The 19,989-nt window shown below is 44.3% G+C and overlaps 1 protein-coding gene across 5 annotated transcripts; it reads right to left on the bottom strand.

Annotated features, from left to right (window-relative positions):
* Window positions 1-260: 260 nt before the first annotated feature.
* Window positions 261-19,492, bottom strand: LOC143208625 (protein Star). 5 transcript variants are annotated; one of them, XM_076423181.1, is made up of 8 exons: window positions 19,100-19,445; window positions 17,995-18,284; window positions 15,886-17,461; window positions 7,874-8,065; window positions 4,471-4,684; window positions 4,106-4,270; window positions 3,610-3,801; window positions 261-3,219 (listed from the first exon to the last, which is right to left on the bottom strand). In XM_076423181.1, the coding sequence occupies exons 3-8, from the start codon at window positions 15,957-15,959 to the stop codon at window positions 3,034-3,036; spliced, it is 1,023 nt and encodes a 340-aa protein (XP_076279296.1). In that variant the 5' UTR covers window positions 15,960-17,461; window positions 17,995-18,284; window positions 19,100-19,445; the 3' UTR covers window positions 261-3,033. The 5 variants fall into 5 exon arrangements, with proteins under 5 accessions (XP_076279296.1, XP_076279299.1, XP_076279294.1 ...); XM_076423184.1 differs by lacking the exon at window positions 17,995-18,284 and having other exon boundaries at window positions 19,365-19,492; XM_076423179.1 differs by having other exon boundaries at window positions 17,995-19,445.
* Window positions 19,493-19,989: the final 497 nt, after the last annotated feature.

The raw sequence follows: 19,989 nt of genomic DNA, 5'->3' as shown, positions 1-19,989 counted from the left end.
ACACTGCAATTATGAAAATATCACGATGTTCATGAAAAATGTTACCACTACGTTTTCCTACTATGTTATTTCCTTTCATACACTGTATATATTAAGAATAAGAAAATTGAGCATGTACGTACCTTTGAAATGATTTTTTTATGGTAGAAAATAATTGATGTCTGACGATGAAGCTGATCGTGGGCGTTCCATCGAGCTTCCCGGACTAGGAAGAGGATCAAAGAACATTAGGGGAAAGAACATTACGAGCAACGTGGTCGTAAGTCTTCCAAAATATCTACCTTTATTATTACCTCCAAAAGAATCGGTTCTCTCGGAATGAATCGTACAAACCAGAGCAAAGGGAAAGGACTATAGACCGAACTATAGGAGGACGATGTTTAACGGACCTCCATTACGCTGTCAGCGGTCCTGAAGAAGAACTACGCAAGTCACGCATCGCGGAAAATGAAATTTATGCCATAATTCGTTGGAGAAAATATTTCCTCGTCTTATTTCTATGGGAATTGAGGCTCGAGGCTGTAGCAAACGTAGCCGTACCGTAGAAGTTTACAAACGAAAGATAGATAATTTTTGATTGATAGCGACAGGTCGTCGAAAGTAATATTCGATTACAATAGAGCCAGTTATCTGTGCGATAGAGGTCTGGATTCGGTTTTCTCCCTCCAGATGTATAATTATCGATAAACAAAATCATGGACGTTGTTGATAATTATCGTGAACCTCATCTCGGAGAGAGGATCGTGAACAGACCGCGGATCTTCGTGCAAAATAAAAATGTTCAAGAATGTTGTGATAATTCGAATAAATTGAAAATAATAGAACGGTAGTCTTGAAAGTCTTTGATAGCGCTGCTGTTCTGTGTTATCTCTATTTATTCTTATCATAGGAATAGGAATAGCACGGAATCCGCTGTCTAATCATTAAGTATCGCGCTGAACCGTAATTGCCGAACTATAAATCCCGCGAATCATCGCTGTGAACTGTGAACCGTGTCGGGGGTTACTTTGCCAGTGAAACAATTCTGGATCCATGTCCGCACTATTAGGTGTACGAATTAATTTGTGGCTCTCGCAATAAATAGCAATTTTATTTGAAATTCAAGTCTTTTATCCTTCAAATTGGATGTTGATTAACACTAAACCTACCATTACCATTCAAATGGCCGTTTCCAGACTGCATATTTTACAATTATTCAATTCATAAAGATTCTTCCATTAAAAATGAGTATACACGTTTCTTTATTTAAGCACACATTACAATAAAAATCTCATTGTTAATTTTTAGTGCTTGGTAGGTCTAGTGTTAATTATTTACGTGATGAAGCAGACCCGCACGAAGTCGTGGAGATTATTTCGAAGTGTAGAATATATTGTAGTTGTCCGTAAACAATCAACAAATTCACGAAGAAGGCGCTTTGAATTAGTTGGTACATCCAATAGGATCGTTGCAGAGCAGATGATCCTCTTCAGCAAATGAAAACAATAAAATCAATGGAACTACTTATTGTAACATGGATTGAGGGATATATCGACTCGGTAACTGAAAATAAAACAAGTTAATGATCTTCGAGGTGATCTGAATTACAATGCACAATATTCCAGTGTGATTAAACTGAATGAAAGAATGAACAGAATTGCCATGTGACGAAAACGGCAAAATAATATCGTAAGGCGGATCAGTGGATGTACCATCTTCGACTACAGAAAGTAAAACGACTGAATGATCGTTGAACGTGAACTGAACTAAATTGCGCAGAATTTCAGTGTGGCTGAACTGAACGAAGAGATGAATAGAAATCAACAAGTAGAATGTCATCTGATGAAAATAGTAAAATAGTATAAATAAATTAGATGCTGCAGATCGTCTTCGACAACAGAAACTAACTGAGAGCAATATTCTAGTATTAAATCTGGTGGAAATCATCAGGATTATTGTCACTCGTAAGATTGCTCGACTAAAACGAATTAAAAGTAGCAAAAAGAACAAAGTACTCGATCATTGTCTTAAAAGCAAGGTGCGGACGTCTGGTTGAATCGTGATACAGGAAAGTAACCCCTTCTAAGCCGTGTTCCCACTGGAGCCACAGAGAATTACACACGGAAAAACTGTTTGAACATTTTACGAACGCGTGAAAACTCGATTCTCAATTCTAGATCTGCAGGGAACAACTCGAGGCCGGGTTCTGAACTTGTTCTGTAAATCACACAAGTGGGAATTGGGCTTAATCCTCTCGGATACGGTGGCTCCGGCAGAAGATCCTCCAGTTTCCAATTGCTGTCTGGTTACAGAAGACTCGAGGATGAAGCAAGAGCACCGAACCGGAAGAGACCCGGCCGGTTCACGTCGTTCCACGCTGGCTAAGCTAAGTATCGACTTACGTGCTAGTAAGGCCCGTGGTGTAGGTAATCAGAGTAACTCGTTATCACTGCGACAGCCCTGCGAAAATGTCTCTTGGTGGGTAATGTCGGGCTGTCGCTCACCGAAGTATATATTCGCAATAAAACGATTGTCCGTAAAAATGACCCGGCGTCTAGACTGGCTGAGCATCGGATTAAAAAACAAACCTACGCTAAAATACGAGCACGGAAATGCTTTTCGTTTACCATTTCTCATCGTCTTTCTTTTTTTGGTGTAAGGTAACGTACACACGCGTTCGAGGAGCAAAGGAATTCGAAATCGACGGAGCTCCTCTGGTACAGAGATCAGCGCTTGGTCCATCGATTCTGAATCGATTTCGAGCGCCGACCCCTTCGCTGCTAGAACGAAAGAAAACTGGTCCTGATCCACGAAAAATCCTCGACAGATTCTACGATCTGCGAAAGAAACGCGTTTCCCATTTGGTGATGGAAGATTCGTTCGAATCGATTCCCAGCTTTAACGACTAGAACAAGACCGTGTTTGATCGTGTAGCAGGATTGAACGATCTTCGACCACCTGGTGAAACCGTTCTTTCCTCGATCACAGGGCTAATGACCGATCGTAGAAACGGTCCAGCGTCGGAAGATCCAGCCAGAGTGTCGTCAGGGTTCTTTAAATCTTTAGCAACGCGTTGTACATGAAAATCAGCTTCCCGTTTTCGGTGGTGTACATCAGCTTGTACCTCCTGCTGGTCATCTTGTCGATTAGAGTCTTCGTCTCCGCCTCGCTGTGCTGCGAACTCCATCGGATCGAGAGGACCGATATCCTCGTCGTCTCCCAGGGAATCGTGTCGAGCACCTGCGAAACAAACCAGAGAAAACGCGTTCTTGTAAAATGGCTAGACTTCTTGGGGGTCGTTGGAGCTCCGTGTGATGATTAGACTGCAGATTTCATGCGTTTATGGAATGTAGAAACATTAAAAGAATTTAACTTATTGAGATTGTTAAAGAAGAAAAGAGAGGCCTGTATGGTTTACTGTTTCTTCAAATTGATGCCAGCAATTTTGATTGTGACTGAAGGTCCACAGTTTAATAACAAAAATAAGTAGGTGAAAGATAAAACACACTAGAGAGATAAAAGGAATTTAAAATTGTTGAAGGAAGAAACAAATTTTTATTTCGTTCGGATAATTTACGTAGAGAATTTTTATTTTGCATAAAAGATCCACAGTCTAATGATGATAATTACCTGACCGTCCTGCGCGTCAGGACTGTCCAGGCTAAGGTAGTCCAAGGTAGTGGCGCTGTACGCTAACAGAACACTGTACAGAGGGAAGCACTTCAACCTCGTCGTTGGCAAACCCTCGTCCGAGGACACCAGACTGTTCGGACCCTCCCCCAGTTTGGTAACTTGCACCTCCGACTCCTGGTGATAAGTAATCTGCAAGTCGAACGCGAGCGGAAGTCTTAGAACTCGAGCTACGCCTGCTCAGAACATTGAGAACATTTCTGGGAAGTTAAGTCCATCTCTACCTACTATTTTCTTTAGAAACTTGCAATGTAGCCAGCTTGTACTATACAAAGATTTTTGAATAGCTGCACGCAAGCGGGAGAAAGAAGAAACCAGTAGGTTTTGAACAACTTCCAAGACTAGATGCTTAGCAATGAGTTGCATTCTTAGAAGGTACTGGATAGAGTCTCTGGTTAGTACTATGTCAATTGGAAGACATTTTCTAAGGACTTGCCTCTTTGGTATCCTTGTCGGTGCTAAGACAAGCGTGCAGGACTCTGGTCCTCAAGTTCCTGGTGCTCCTGTGCGCCTCGAAGAAGCTTCTAGGATCGGTAAGCACCAGTACACCTCTCCAGGTCAGGTTTCTCTCCAGCCATCCAGTGCTAGACACAGCGCCTATCTGCGAAACGTGAAAATCCTAATAAGAAAAGAAACGAGCATGACTCGATGAAAGATTTCGCAAACACCCAGGAACTTTCCGCAAAATGGGATTAATCCGGTGGGTAGCTGGAAGCAATCTCTCGAGAACATTGCGGGGAATGAATTGGAGGTCTCGGCTAATTTTCTAGCAATTAGACGGATTAAAAGGTCGCCGCTCACCCTGCTAATGTACTCGACGTAGACGCCCTCGCGTTTTCCCTCGGTTAAACCCGACACATACTTCTCCTCCGTGGTCTGGGTCGCATTCAGAGGGTCCTGCTGGGTGGTCGGCTTCAATTGAACCTCTCTGATGTATGCCACCAGCTCCGGATTGTCCATCGAGACACTGTTCAACACGTAGTCCCTGGTCATGTTCGCGTCGAACGCCTGTCTCCTGCAACCGGCACGTCGGCTTTAATGCACGCAAGATGCACACGCGCACACACAGACCCAGCCTCGTTAAGTCCGACGCGTAACCGTATAACTCATTTGCCGATAGCTGCTCGTGCCGAGTTTGACCCCCGATTTTCACGGTGCAACGAGAATCACCAATTATCCGTTTTATAGAAAACAATGGGACTTCAGATCATTGTTCAATGGAAACGTCTTTAACACCTTAACCAAAAACTTGGCAAGTCCAGATTTAGAAAAGCATGTAATTTTTGCACCAAGCCAATCGGCAATATAGAAAAATCTGTACAATTTCACTAAAAAATGGACTTGCCCGGTTTTTCTTTGAAACAAGCAAATCTTGCGGTTGAGGAAAGTGTACGATACGATGTGAATTCGCGGTCGGTGGCAACCATGAATTCGAAATGAGGCGAATGTACGTCAGCGGCTGCGAATGCGTTAATCATCGGAAACTGAGTAGCCGGATGACGATTTGGACAATCCTGACCACGCGAATGTTAATTAATTAGCATGTTATCTCGCTGGACAAAGCATTGCAAAGTGTTACTTGCTTTCTTCGGTGTTGTTCGACGAAATGAAAGCTAGTTCAATGTTCAATAGATATCGAGATCATGAATTGTAGATCGTTTTAACGTCTTACACTTTAAACAGTCGCGTCGTTCCACAGTATTACAGTGTCGGTGTTAACGGTAATCGTCTTAGACGCTAACGAGCATCGTTGAACAGACTTTTTCTCGTAAGCGCATTGTCGAGCGACGTTAATAGTGTTCGGCGCAACCGCCGCGAAGGGAAACGATGATAATCATCGAGTGACCTAGTAATTAGCTCCGTCCAACAATCGCGTTCTCCCGGTGAACGGTCCCCGCGAGGAGCGCCGTCGATCTCTCGAGGGGAAAAAGACAATGGCGACGCTTCTTGCTTGGCAAACGCGATTTTGCGGACGGCAATTTGTTCCGGTAAATTGACTAAGATTATAAATTACCCGGCGAACAGTAAGTTGTTAATATCTCGGCTCTTAGTTTTCCCAGAGCCCTCGGTCTTCTCCCCGCGGGATGAAATATGGCGTCCGTGTCGTCCTCGCCTCTTGACAATTCTTTCTTTCATGTATATTTTTTCCGAACAACGAAAATAGGACAAGTGCGGGGCGCAAGTGGGACAAAAGTTTGTGGAAATTTCATTTTTTATCCCGTCGTCCCATCGGACGGGATTCCTATACAGCGAAAATGCATAAAATTCGCGGTCCACTCTCGGCGATCTTTTATTCATGGGATACAAGCTTTTGTCGGCTGACAGTGAATAACGCGATTTTGCATCTTTGTGATCGGATCGAGAGATACGTCATCGCCCATCGATCTCTATCGCCGCAATCTATTGTTCGTCGATCAATTAGAAATTCCGGGGAATTCATATCTGTTACTGTTCTCGCGAACATTAAACTTGTGCATGGAAAAACAGGTTTCCGTAAATTAAATCGAACGACCGAATCGATGGCTCGCGATGATAGCAGATCGTGCAATTTGAATGAAGATTTCTGCCGGTAATTTAACCAGGGAGGAATTAATTAAAATTCTTCTTTGCCGATTTAATCGGACAGTCTGATGACAGGCAATCGTAAGAAAATGAAAAGAAAGAATGTAAATGGAAATAGAGGTAACCTGAACCAGTAGAAACAATCTACGCGGTGGCGCATTCTCGCCAATTAGCTAACATTAGCATTCTCTATTCAGCACTCAGGATGCCTGGATTATGGTAGATTGCGTTTGTCAACACTACGTTGCGAAATTGCTTTGGAATCTGGAAGTTTTCGATTATCGGAAGTTGCGTAGCTCTTAGTGACTGTATTCTTTTTTTCAGAAATTACGATTGCTGTAATTATTTCTAGAGGTATCCTAATTAAGGGTAAAGCCTACTCCATTATTGATCTAATTTATTTTCTTACAAAAAACAAGGCCAGCAATAGAAAGATGCTAAGAATACAATTTATTCTCAGAGGTATCCTAATCGCAGAACAATTCCTACGTTATCTACCTATCACTGTACTTTATCATGACACGAGAAGCAAGGGATTTGCCATAATCTCAATAGTCAATCTATTTTTCCAAGTTGGCCAGCAGGAACAACGAGGAAGACGCTGCGAATACAATTTACTTGAAGGATTGCCCTAATGCCCTAATCGAAGGATGAAGCTCGCTTTACTTGAAATTTGATGGACCCGTCGTCGGTGTGTCCCTAATCAGAATCTAATATATAACTGAATCTCGAGGAGTTCTTCGGGATTACACAAATCTTGAGCAAAGTAACTGTCCCACGGTTCCATTATTCGGGCGATTAAGGTTTACGACGGCTCAAGCGTTCCCTGGGCGACTCTTTCTCCTTTTTTTTTCCCCTTCAACTCTTGAAGAGAAGGAAGACTTCCCTTCAAGTTTTACGGGGGTCCGTTCTGTGGGGGAATCCCACGGTTTCGTAATTTCTTAACGCGCGCAAGGGAACGTAAAGATTTTTGTTGCCCCGTAAACTGGACTTTCCCGAGTGCAGCGATATTATTGCAATACACTCTCTTTCACCCTGACTTCATCATGCTCTCCATCGAACGAGCGGAAACGCGCGCCGATTAAAGTCTGCTGCTCAATTATGTACCGGCCTCGTCGTTGCCATTTTTACTGTCGATTGCTCCCGCGAAAACCCACTGCGGCTACTGAGCAGGTTATCACTAGACAGCGGATCTTTATGCACGATAAACATGTTCTATCTGATTTGCAACAAACTGGAGGGAAATAGAAATTTATTTTCTTTCTTAATATGTTAAATAAGTTGAAAATTATACATATTTTTCAATTCGTCTAATGTTTTTACCGTTTCAAATTACGCCTAATCCGTGGTGTCGTAAACGCATAAAATCCGCTGTCTAATTATCAACGATTTAATAGAGGAACGAAGAGCAAACGAAATATGTTTCCCTTATTTAACTTTTGCACGGACCTAGTGTCGTGTTCAATCGATTCGTTCAGACCACCGAGGTTCTAATCTACTTTCAAGAATGTTTGCGAAGGGATTTGCGGACAACATTTCGGAGCGATCGCGACCCGTGTCAGAACCCAAGCTGCCGAAGATGTTCGAGCAAAGACAGGAGAAAATTCACGTGTAAGAGGTTAATGGGGAGAAAATGACTTACCTCAAAGCCGCAGCTTCGCTCCAGACAAGCAGCAGAGCCATGGCGGTGGAAAAAGCGGCGAGAAACGCCAAGCAAGGTGCCACCTTTCTCCACCAGCTTTTCTTATGGTTGGACATGGTGGAGCCGGCCAGCGTGGAGCCCGTGGGCGGCTGTAGGACACCGGTGACCGGCGGCATCCCTGCGGGCGCCATCCTGTAAACGTAAAAGCGCGTCTCTGTTAAAGGAAACCTACGTAGACCCTCCGATAAAAAGATAGTGAGGCAAAACAGAGAGAGAGAAAGCGAGAGAGGGAGGAAGAGTCGACGGGAAAACAAAGAAAACTGGACTGGAGAGCGAATGATTCGCTTGAAGAGACCCTCAGAGAGTTTTATTCCCCCGTATCGTACGATATTCTGTTTGTGTGCCGGCGACACACACAGTGCGCCGCGTTTATGGCAGCCACGTAGGAAAAATAATGGACAAAGGGATGCAGGAGTCACGGGGACGATGTGTGGAATGATGCTGACCCAATGCTCGCAGCTTGCAAACTCACGGATCCTACTATAAAAGCTGTCTTAACGAGTATTTGCTGCCTCGGGAAATTTCTCAAACTCGCGCGACCCTCGCCATTGAAAATAGAGGAGCCTGATATGTGTATCTACGCTCACTATACTCGCGGGAATGCATCGCGAGAGCTGCAAGATTAAAGTAAATTAATCCTTTGTGGTCTGGACTTATTTTTAGCATACTTTTCGATCAGTTTAGTGCATATAGTTTACGGTGGAACGATATTGTGTACTGAAAACCTGCAAGTATTAACTGTACAAATGAATTCGTGTCCTCAGAATCAATTTATTTTACATTCGAATATTTTAGCAGCTGTATTGAACATTATTCATTGACAGACTGCAAATCCTGGTGCAAAATAAAAATGGTCTGCATGAATATACGATTATCAAGATTGTGAAGATGCATTTTGGAATTATTACGTCTTAGGACATCGAATCGGGTTTGTTGGTGCATATTGTACTGTTTTGGAAAACAGTACAAAATCGTATATTGAAGTCTAGATAGTTTCTCTGGACAATGGGACAGTTTTTAAAAAGGGAACGATTACAGAGACTGTTAAACATAATGAAAGGGGAAATATCGAGAGGAAAAAGCCGCTGCGCCGGTTCTGAGAGTCCAACGCCTTTAATGCAGGTTTAATGTCGGACTCAAAGTGGTGGCACCCATGCGCGTGGAAGAGGCACTTAACATATTAAAAAACGTGAGGGACGATAAACAGCCTAACTGGAACAATAAAGTTCGAACGGGTCTGGTCCGCGCGATACTTTCTCGCCGTTTCTCTTTACCTTCTCCACCGCAAAACAAAGCTTTTTCCGAGCCGCGTTTAGAAGCTGATTATCGCCAAGTAATTCCTAAATAATATAAAAATCATTTTAGTCTCTTATTTTTTAATCAGACTAAATGACTTATAGCTGGGAGAAATATTGATATAACAGTGGAAGACTTGAAAAATTTAAGAATACCGAACGTTTGTGTCTAGACTGCGGATTCTATACACTTATGACAAAAACGATGAAATTTAAACATGAAAACGATTAAAAGAATTTCAGAATATCGATATTATGTACATATCATTTTCATCTTGTTGACTCTATTGAAGAAAGAACGGCAATTTCGTTTCGCTCCCCTGTTTCTTACAATTGGCAATTTTCATTTTGCAGAAAGATCCGGACACACAGTCTAGTTACGTCATTTTCAATGCACCAAGATTACTGTATGCAGTCCAAATATTGATCTTGAAGTCGGTATAAAATTTTTCCTTATCGAGAAAATCGTCTCTGGTAAAAGAGACTTTCCGCGATACAATCGTCGCGTGAGCAGGTCCTTCGAGAGTTAATGCCGCGTTTAAATTCAGCCGGCCTGCTTTCAGCGGTAGATGTATACATATGTATATGTATTGCACTATTGCATACGAGACGACGAAACACCAACTGCAGGATCCCATGATTCGAAAGGGAACTTCGCTCGATCGTTGGATATACATTGAATAAACGAAAGAGAGAGAGAGAGAGAGAAAATTCAAGGTTTTCGAGTCGCGGTTACATCGCGATCCGACCAACTTATGAAGGATCTGTCTTCCCCCCCCCTCGTCCCAAATTTACTCGTTTTATCATTTTCCGATACATTACACGTGGACTAAAGTTACGGCGACCGAGTCCACGTTAATACACTATCTTCGGGCCGAGATCAGCGAATTTACGAGCCCACCAGCCAGCTCGCGCTCCACGATTTTGCGCAGGCTGCCAGTTTTTCCACTAATAAATCTTCCGGAAAAACGAGCACGAGAGAAAATTGTTTGCGCTGGGACAGCGGGTCCCTTAAAATGGTGCGTTTGTCCCCAAAAAGTCCCTCCCTAGGACTATAAACAACTCCGGTATATTTTCACTTTCCACGGGCAGCGCAAGAGACCGCTGCACGAGAATTGTTGCGCGGGGGCGAAAAGTGAAAATATCAGCGTTGTTTATGGCCGTACGAAGAAACATGTCGGAACAATGTTGCACTATTTTAAGCTGTTCGCACGAACAATTCTCTCTGCGGGCTCCTTCTTTACGACCAAGTCAACCAAGTCATTTCAAGTCCAAAGATTCTCCATGTTTGTAAGACCATTCATGTATGAATAATTAGGAAAACAAGATTGAAGTACTGAGTACATAATGTTTGAGCCCTGGAACATTTTGCCCTGGTCTATTATGAATGTATCTAGATTCTCAACGTGGTTATTCCGCCTAGATGAGGCGGTTATTTAGCACGTCTGGGTACTTTGTGAATGTTTTGCGAGTCTCGCGAACGATGTCGTTCTGTAAATTGCGGGTCGCCTTCGTTCAAACACGTTCTTTCTTCTTCCACTACTTATCCATAATATTGTCTACATTATTAAATATGTTGGAATCTAATCAATAGACTGCGGACCTTTATGTAAAATAAAAATTGTCCGCATTGATTCCAAGAAATAGAATCCAAATTGAATGTTATTTCTTCTTATAGTATTAAATCATATATTGACATCTGCAATTTTTAAAATATTTCAACAATTTCGAATTGCATCTAGTCAATTTTACTATAAATGCATAAATATCCGCAGTCTACTAATTAATTGCTACACATTCAAGTATTGTATACTATATTATTCATTATATCAATTTCATATCCATAAAATGAAAAAACTTGTATACAATGGAATTATTCTGGGTCGGAAGAAATGTTTAATTTTAATTAAACTATCTACATGTATTTCCAAGGTCTAAGAAAAATCGCAAGGCTTTGTTCGGTCAATTTTCACGAATTTCCACATGCGTACGAGTCAGTAACGTGAAACAGGGAACCGTGCAGGGGCGGTTGTTTGCGCCGTTGTTCCGCGGATTAAAAGAGAGAACAGCGTTGAAAAATCCCGGCGAAACGAGTTCAATTATGTTGCACGTCTCGCAGACTGCAGTCGTCTTCTCGTTAACGTCTCCGTCGCGAGCGCCGCGCCGCGCCGGTCTCTGTTCCTCTGTTTCCCGGTGTAATTGCGCGTGGCAGCAAGAAACCGCTGCCGCGTCGCCCTCCTTTCGAACATTTTCGCGAAAAGCCCACGGTAAAAAAGCGGTCGCAGAAGTATCGCGAGGGCAAACGAGCCGCATAATACATTATGTAGGAGCGGAGGAACGGGGCACGAGAAGAACGGTTCCCATTGTCCCGATTTTCCGTTGTTGGCGGCGACGGGACGCGATCAATCGGCTTCTCCTAGGCCCGAGGAAAACACCGATTACCATTTTTCCGCAGTTAGCCGGACGGAGTCGTAAACGTCGTTACGTCGCAATATTACGCGAATCGATCGCGAACCGAGTTTCAGTCAGACGCAATCACGTTACACCATCGTCCACAGCTCTTTCTTCTCCCTTTCTCCCTCTCTTTCGCCGTTGCAAGAGTGGTTTCTGCAAATATTCACCACCGAATTCCAGCTCGGCCATGTTTAAATAAACCGTCTCGCCGAACCAGAAGGTTTCTCTGTCATCCGAGCGCAAACAGCAACGGCACCGAGTGCTCAAACACCCCGAAACGCGAAAACGATCCGCCAATATGGTCCGAAGATCGATCGATACACTTCGATTCTCCTTATTTACCTCGAGGTCCTGCCAGGAAAATTCCAAGCCGCGGACCGAAACAGACCAATGCTTTCTCCATCGCGAAACGTCGAAAATGTAGGAAATTCTAACGCGAATTTTCTGCGTTTCACGCAAGTTTCTTTTACTCTAGACTACGGATCTTTATGCAAAATAAAAAATGTTTGCATCAATTGCAAGACACAGGACTTCTGCATCCGTCCACTGCTTTAAATTGTACGTACATACCCATTTTTGACATAAATGCATACAATCCGTTATCTATTTATCACATTCGTAATTCGAAGACCTTAAGAAAAAAAGCGATGACATTTTTACGAAAAATGACTAGCTGTAAATGTTGTCTCTAGTTATTAAGAGACAGTCGTAGAAAATTGTGGTGACTATATATTAATTGATTAATAAAATTGTTATTTTAACCGGTTGAATATCGCGATAATTTTGTTCGCCGCCTACGTCATTCGTAAAGGTGATCAGCGATTGAAATTGTTTGTCACTTTAAACTCATTTTCGACGCTTTTGGTAGACATAGTGCCTTACTATATCGTGTCAGATTCGTGATGAAGATTCTGAGGAGAGTCTAATAAATATTTATGCTACTGATTTTCTTTAAATCGAAATAAAATTTTATTTTGGCTTTGTTAATGTACAGCTATTGGGAAACATGTAGGCGTACACAATAAATATAAGGTTTCTCCTTTTTTAGGAAATTAAGAATTACAAAAAAAGTTTTAATCACTGAAATATATCTGAAATCGTAAACTAAATCGTAAGGGGAGGGGTTTTAATAAAAATGTTATAAGAGAGCACATCAGGATCACCTTCACGGTATCAGTAATTATGCAAAAGGTGAAAGTATGCTCTCGTCTGTGTGCAAAGCCTGGTCCTAAAAATTCTGAGCAAAGTTGTGCTCGTTTGCAGCGTTGCAACTCGTTTTTCCGTTAAGAGCTCGATCTTGTTAAACATTTAATTGGGGGTTGAGAGGCAGCAGGCGAGCCTGGGAATAGCGGAGGAGCGTTGCTTTCTTCGAGGATCGGCGAAACGGCGTTCCATATTCCGGCGAGCGTAAAGCAGAAAGGTGTGTAGCGTGCAGGCGAGCCGGCGCGCACTTTCTAAGCGATTTTTTCGATCGCGCCCACACACCGAGAAACGCGAAGGCGGAATCGATGCTCGCTTACTTGCTCGCTTGCTTACCACTCTAGGATTTCCGCGTCCTCCTCGACTCAAGGCGGGTCGTAAAATACGAGGCGAGCAAACAAGCTCTTCTCGCTGACCGTACAAGACGCAATTGTTTCCGGAAGAGGAGCGAAACAATGGAAACGAACAACGCAACCGTGAGCCTCGCCACGGCCTTGTTGCGAAATCTAGTATTTTGTAGAATCAAACAAACCTATTATCGGTATTAAAGAAGCTTGTAGAGCACAGAGCATGAATGTCTCTGATATTTGGAATAAATTGTGATGTGAAAATGTGACCAATGCTGAAAAATAAGGCTGAAATTTGCATGTTATGGAGTCGATCGATGCTCAAAGCGTTAATAAAGAACACAGAAATAAAAATAAGAACACAGAGCAGTGGTGAGCGAAAAATACTCGTTCGGTGCCGGGTGCCTGGTGTTTTAGCAGCGAGTTCCATCAGAAGCGAAACGGTAGATGCGAGCAATTCTTTTTTCGCCGTTCGATTCTGCCAGTTCGCTTCCGATTGAGTTTGTCGCGCGACATAACCGAGCAAATAGCATTTCCCCGGCGAATTCCCGGCGTCGCGTGCCGGTGGAATTTTTAGGGATCAATCGGCACGGTAAACGTAAACTGCGAGGGGCACGAGAAATGTTTACGAATCAGTCTGCGCTCCGGGAACGCGAATAGCGAATGTAAAGGCGACGTCGAAACACTTCTTGCCGGATTGTTGCCGTTCCGTCGAAACTATTGGTAAACTCGGCTCCATTCATCGTGTTTCACGGTCCCGCGGCCACGAAACGGTAACATTGTGCGCGGCGCGGCGCGGCTCTAGTAAAAACCGCTCCGAAAATCAGCCGGGAACGATCTCTTTCTTGGTGCCGACTAAGATCACGGGAAAAAGAGAGATAAATCACGAGGCTTCGTTTCGAGGATGGCTCGAGTCGCCGAAATGGCCGTCTCCTTGAATAATTAGCGATGAATTATGGCGCCGCGACACCGGTCGACCAAAAACCGAGGAAACTAGCTCGGTTCTTTATCAGAAAAATACCCCATTAATAAAAGAGAAGTTCATCGAGAGGAAAACAGAGTCGAGGAGAACGGAGAGAAAACAGAAAATATACAGAAAGTATCCCAGTAAGTACGCGAAACTTTTGTTTGTTTTGAAGGACAGGTACATAAATAAGTTGTCGAGTTGCTGTTTTGGTCACGTGTTCTCGCAGAACGTTTTTGCGAAGGCGTCCTACATGAACGCGTTTCAACGGAGTCTCTGAAATACTAGGTAAAAGAAAGCACATATACGTACATAGGTAAACTGAATCTCCCTCTCGGACGTGCTGCTCGCGGATTTCCGCAAAATATTTGTACATATTCCCTTCGCCGATCGGTTGACACGCCATTTCGCCAACGGTGTAGGTCGGAACGCGAGAAACACGTGGATCGCGAGGAAAATTCAAAGGCTCGCTGTTGCACTTGCACAGATGATAAGAAAGACAAAAAGAAACTACCTGCTAGCGACACGGGTAAATTCATTTCGCTGCAGACGCCGCGAACGTTCGATCGATATCAAATGCATTCGAGGGTAGCGTTCATTGGAGCTTGCAAAATTCTGCATGAATTTTAATTTTCTGGAAGGTAGATTAATCCCGCTTCTGTCTGTGTGCTTTAGGAACGGTTTTCATAGGGTTCTCCGAAATATTTCCATGAGAATCAGATCCTGACTGAGAATGTTCTGTTAGTTTTAGGGAAGAAAGGTCATTTTGTAATGAAAAAGCAGATATCTTCCGAACGATATTTATAGGCTGCTCTCTCTTTCGAAGCTAGGCTTCGACTGACTGAGTTTGGTTACTTATCGAAACATTTGAACATGAATCTAATTAAAGCTCGAGTATGCAGATATACTCTAAAGTTTCCATAGGGAAATAAGGGTCAGTACCTTCGTGTGCTTCCAGCGTCGAGAAATTAACAGGAACCTCGAACATGTATCTGCTGCTTTATGTGTATGTATTATATTTTGGTCGAAACAGAGTCAAGGAAAAATGATTCAATTGTGAAAATCACAATTTTCGTGGTACAACTGCAATCTTCACGATTCTTTATCATTTGCAGCTCATAAAAACGTTAACCTATCTCGATGATGCTTTCAGCGTGTTTATAGCTGTCACGAGAATGTATAAAACGTAATCTGTGAATTTTTTTATTATAGGTACAGATAAAAGGGGTTGTAAAAGCGACTTTTGCTATCCAGAACACTTTGAAAAAGTGCATTTATCATAAAAACGGTCAGATCGAACGCAGAAGAGTGAAAATATTCAAGGAATTTCAAAATACTGTTACATCATTTCCATACCATTAAAATGATTAAGAAACAAATACCTATTTATACAGGTGTTATAGCTTGCAACGAGTAAAATTTTACAAAAATCGCATAAAAATCCGCAGTCTAATTATAAACGTTTTGTGAAGAAAAGTTCCTGTGAAGAAAATCGATATCGAGTCACGATGGACATGCTAATAATCCTATCGAATTGTAGATCTAACCCGCAGCCTTTATCGAAGTTATGTTTTGACATTCAATAGGAGAATACGTCGGGAGACGATTTGGGTAAACGGGAGTTGGGGAAGACAATGATCGTTTCGGCTGATCGAGTAGAGGCGAAGTGGATTATCCGTTGTTGATACGTACTTGGCTTTGACGGGCTCCATTCCGGTCCAGAATAATTCTCCCGGTGGGAAGGTCGGTTCCGTTGAGTGCGGCATTCACGTGGCTGGTTTTCGCAGGCCGTCGTGACGACACCTTCGCCCGGAAGACATCGGTCGAATCCGCTTCACCAGCGAGAATGCATCATCCTCTATCTCTCCACGGGAGAGAGAGGAAGAGAGAGATAGTCCAAGAGAGACCAGCGGCCACTGCACTTTAGTTTTATTCCTTCAGCAAACCCGGTTAATTCTCTCCTCGGCGCCGAGACGAGACAAAGCTCTCAGCCTTCTAATCCGGCGAAAGAACAACCGAGCTACTTCGAGCAAAACCGATCCAAAGAATCAAAGGGAACGGATAATCGTAGAACAACTTTATCACCGGGTGCCAGGGTTGCGTACGTCTGCTCACCACCCTGTTCACCTTCCAATGAGAACCGGCACACTTGGATCCTTGGGACACGCTTTTGTTTCGATACCAATTGGGAACCTTTCACCGACAGGATCGCCGCGAAACTGTTCACTCGACGATCTATCGCTGAGCGATCGGTAGCCTGATCGAGGATAGAGTCACTCTCTTCGGATAGATTCCTTTAGATAGAGATCCTTCGAATAGAACTCCTTTTATTTATCATTCACTGGTAACAGGCAACTTATTCTTTCCCAAATTTTTTGGTTGTTACAGGTGTTTTTAGATGGGTTTCCTTTTTTATTCATCATTCACTGTTAAGAAGCAACGTCGTCTTCCTTTTCTAAACTTCTTTTCGTTGCAGGTGCTTTCTTCAAGGACTTCTCGGGAACTCCTGACGGACTGTTTCTTCTACTCTTTCAATTGGGTAATCTTTATACGTGTTTCTAGACTTCTCTGTCGTCCACGCGTTCGTGGACTATCACGGTAAAGCTACTGTCAAGGCACAACGTCTTTCCTTTATTTGTAGCTGAATGAGAAAACGCGTTCCAAGGATTTTCCACGACTCCCGACGGAATCGCTTGTTCTTTTAATTTCCCGTTCCCCGCAGATGTTTCTATAGACTCCTACGCTAGGATAATAGTCACTGTCAAGGCAAAATTGCCTGTCTGCTGCATTGAAGGAGGAGCACAAGAGGATGTCTCCAAAGATTTCTCTTGACTCCTGATCCTGATGGAACAGCTTGTTCCAACTTTCTGTATCTTATAACGATATCCTTTAGACTTTAGATCTTCCTGTCAGAAGAAAAATCACTGTCAATCCAAAATCGTCTTCTGTTTCAAGGATTTCTCTTGACTCCTGGTGGGACAGTTTCTTGCAACTTCCTGTCGCTTCTCACTTTTCCGCCAGGATGAAAATCACTGTCAACACAAAACCGTCGTTCCTCAAGGACTTGTCACGACTCCTGATGGAGCTCTTTCAACTTCCTATACAAGTATCCTTCAGATTCTTCCGTCATAAGAAGAGTGTCACTGTCAACTGCTTCCTCCGTTCACAATAATTCAAGGGTTCCCGCGTCTCTCCTGCTGGAACTTCATCAAGACACTTCGTCAAGAACCGGTCTCCCAGTGTCCGTTGTATTGTCGTTAGTGGCCAGCTGTAACAAAAGAGCGCCGATGGCACGTGAACTGGCGGTGTTATCCTGCGGACAACAAGCGACGACGACGCTTGTGTTTCGCGGCAGTTCGCTCGCGCGAAACGATCGAGGAGCGTCCGCGTCGATCGACTGGCGCGAGCGGCGCGACGGTTCTCTGTTCGCAGCTCTTAGCTCTCTCGGAGGCTCTGGGCCGAGGTCGAAGGAGTCGAGGGAACAAAGAGAGCGCACCGCGCCGAGTTGAGTCGAGACGCGTCGCGACGTCCGACCGCGTGTATCGTCGCGTCGTGCTCGTACTCCTCGCGGTCGTGGTCGTGGTCGAAGCTGAGAAAGAGAGAGAGAGAGACCGTACGAAAGTTTATTAGCAGTGCACGCCGGATAGGGACGGGAGGAAGTCGTGCGAGCGTGTGTTGTCGTCGAATGTCGCACTGCAGACCGACACCGCTGCGATACACACACTCCCGGCCTGCTTCCCCGTGTCGTTTCTTCTCTCTCTTTCTCTCACTCGCCTTTCTCTTTCACTCTGTCGTTCTTACTCTCTTTCACTCGGCCGGTCATTCTCTGTCTTGCTCGCACGAATCGGCTCTCTCCCACTTGGCAGCACACCGCCGCGCCGCGCCGGCTGTCTCTCCGTGCAGACGTCCACCACGACACGACGGCGGACGAACGATCGGGCTAGAAATGCCAGAAGGCGCCGTCGATGCTCAACCGTTCGACCGAACGTCGCGTTGGCCGACAACTATCTGTCTTCCTCTCCCGTCTCGAGCCTATCTCTCGTCGAGTTCCCTCTGTCCCCGACGCAGATGTCTCGCGACGACCGTGGACTCTAAATTGGAAATGCCCGAACGCCGAGGAATTAAACCCTTTGGGGACGACGACCGTGGATTGCCAGTTTGTTTCTGTCGTGGGTATGGTCGACGTTATGCCATTGTACGAATGCTACAATAATCTATTGATGATTTAGACCGTGTGTTTTCTAGCTGTCTTCGAATTTCAGACAACGGACAATAGCGCATGGAAAGATATTGCATTTCTCAGAAGCTTTCTTACCGCTAGCCGTCCAAGCTATTTTTCATACGAAGAGAATTTATGTACTGAAGATTTTTGCGTCAAGCATAGAAAACAGTGATAAAAATAATGAAATGATTTTTATTTTATTTTTGCCGCGACGTACGCGGCGTTCGACCTAATAAGCAAAAGTAGCGTGCCGCGGATATTACGGCATTGGACCGTTAAGGGTTAATAATCTGACCTGCTGCGATCAATTTTTGAAATATTCCTAAGAGTCTGTGGGTTTAGACGAGGCTTGCATCGATCCAAGAAGAATGTTATAACCGTGTGTAGGATGCAAGAGGATTATCAAGAAGTTGGCAAATCTACGGAGTAGTCTTTCAAGGACTCTGAAGAGTCCTTCGTAGTTCACAACAAAAGCGGTCTTCTATCGGTCAAATAAGACTGCTACAACCATATACAGGATTTTAGAGGACAGCCAAGAACTTGGCGACTGTACAAGCACCCTATCAGAGGCTCCTCGACCTGTCCACCAAACTCCAGAACTCCAAAAGCTTCCTGCACCTACCAAACAAGACTGCTACAACCATATCTAGAATTTCAGAGGACGACCAAGAACTTGGTAGCTACCTGAGTCGCTCAAGTAAGTCTCTCACAACCGTATCCAGGATTTACAGGATCACCGAGAAGTATCCTACGATTCTCTGACTCGACACGCTGGATATTTACAGTTTACAGTCCTCGGACAAAGTTCCCAGGTCGCGTGAGTGGTTAGAGCAGGTGTCCAGGTTCCGATGTGGATCGCGGGTACACGGATCGCGGTGGCGGCGACATTTGGTGGCCGTGTACGTTGACGTGTGCGAACGTCGCACCGGGCGAATGCGATGCAACTTACGGAGAAGGAAATACACAGGCAGTATATGCTCGTCCCGAGTCCCGAGGCGAGAGCCGACTGCCCTCCAGCACCTGGAACGGCACACGGTAGAACCGGGTACAATGCCTCCTGTATCGGGTGTCCTTCTTTAAACAGCGGCCTCCATCCGCGTGGCTCCTGCTCTATCCCCTTCAATTCTAGCCGTCCCTCTCGCTCTCGCTTTTACGAGGACATTCCACGCTCTCCGCTCTCCTATTAAACAGCCAGGTAGAGGACAGCGGTTCTCAATCAGCCAGGTGTGCGACTTTTTCTCTCTCTCCATCACTAGGTTTTCTTCTTTCTTTCTCTCTCTATCTCCGTCACTCGGCACTCTCTTTCTGGTACTCCGGTCTCTCTTCCTTTATTTCTCTCTCTCTCTCTCTCTCTCCCTCCCTCTCTCTATTTGGATCTCCCTTCCCACAGCGTTTCCCGCCGACGAGGGACACGCTCTTTGGTCATCGAGCCAGCACACGCTCCTATACCGTGATACACGTCCGGTAGCGTGGCGAAGGCGTTATCGATCCTGCGACTCGTGGCCGCCTTTGTGTTTCACGTTTACAACCGGGAACACGACCGCCGTTCGCTTTTCTTGATTGATCGAACCCGC

This window comes from Lasioglossum baleicum, chromosome 5 (genome assembly GCF_051020765.1).
Source record: "Lasioglossum baleicum chromosome 5, iyLasBale1, whole genome shotgun sequence".
Lineage (NCBI taxonomy): Eukaryota > Metazoa > Arthropoda > Insecta > Hymenoptera > Halictidae > Lasioglossum > Lasioglossum baleicum.
The sequence above is the reverse complement of the archived record's forward strand: the minus strand, read 5'-3'. Positions and strand labels throughout refer to the sequence as shown.

What these genes read in the sequence shown, in the direction of transcription:
- LOC143208625 (XM_076423184.1), bottom strand. Translation starts at nt 15,959, where the DNA reads ATGCCGCACTCAACGGAACCGACCTTCCCACCGGGAGAATTATTCTGG. An exon ending in ATGGAGCCCGTCAAAGCCAA is followed by an intron (nt 8,066 to 15,885) that starts GTACGTATCAAC and finishes TTACGTTTACAG; the next exon opens with GATGGCGCCCGCAGGGATGC. An exon ending in AGCGAAGCTGCGGCTTTGAG is followed by an intron (nt 4,685 to 7,873) that starts GTAAGTCATTTT and finishes TGCCGGTTGCAG; the next exon opens with GAGACAGGCGTTCGACGCGA.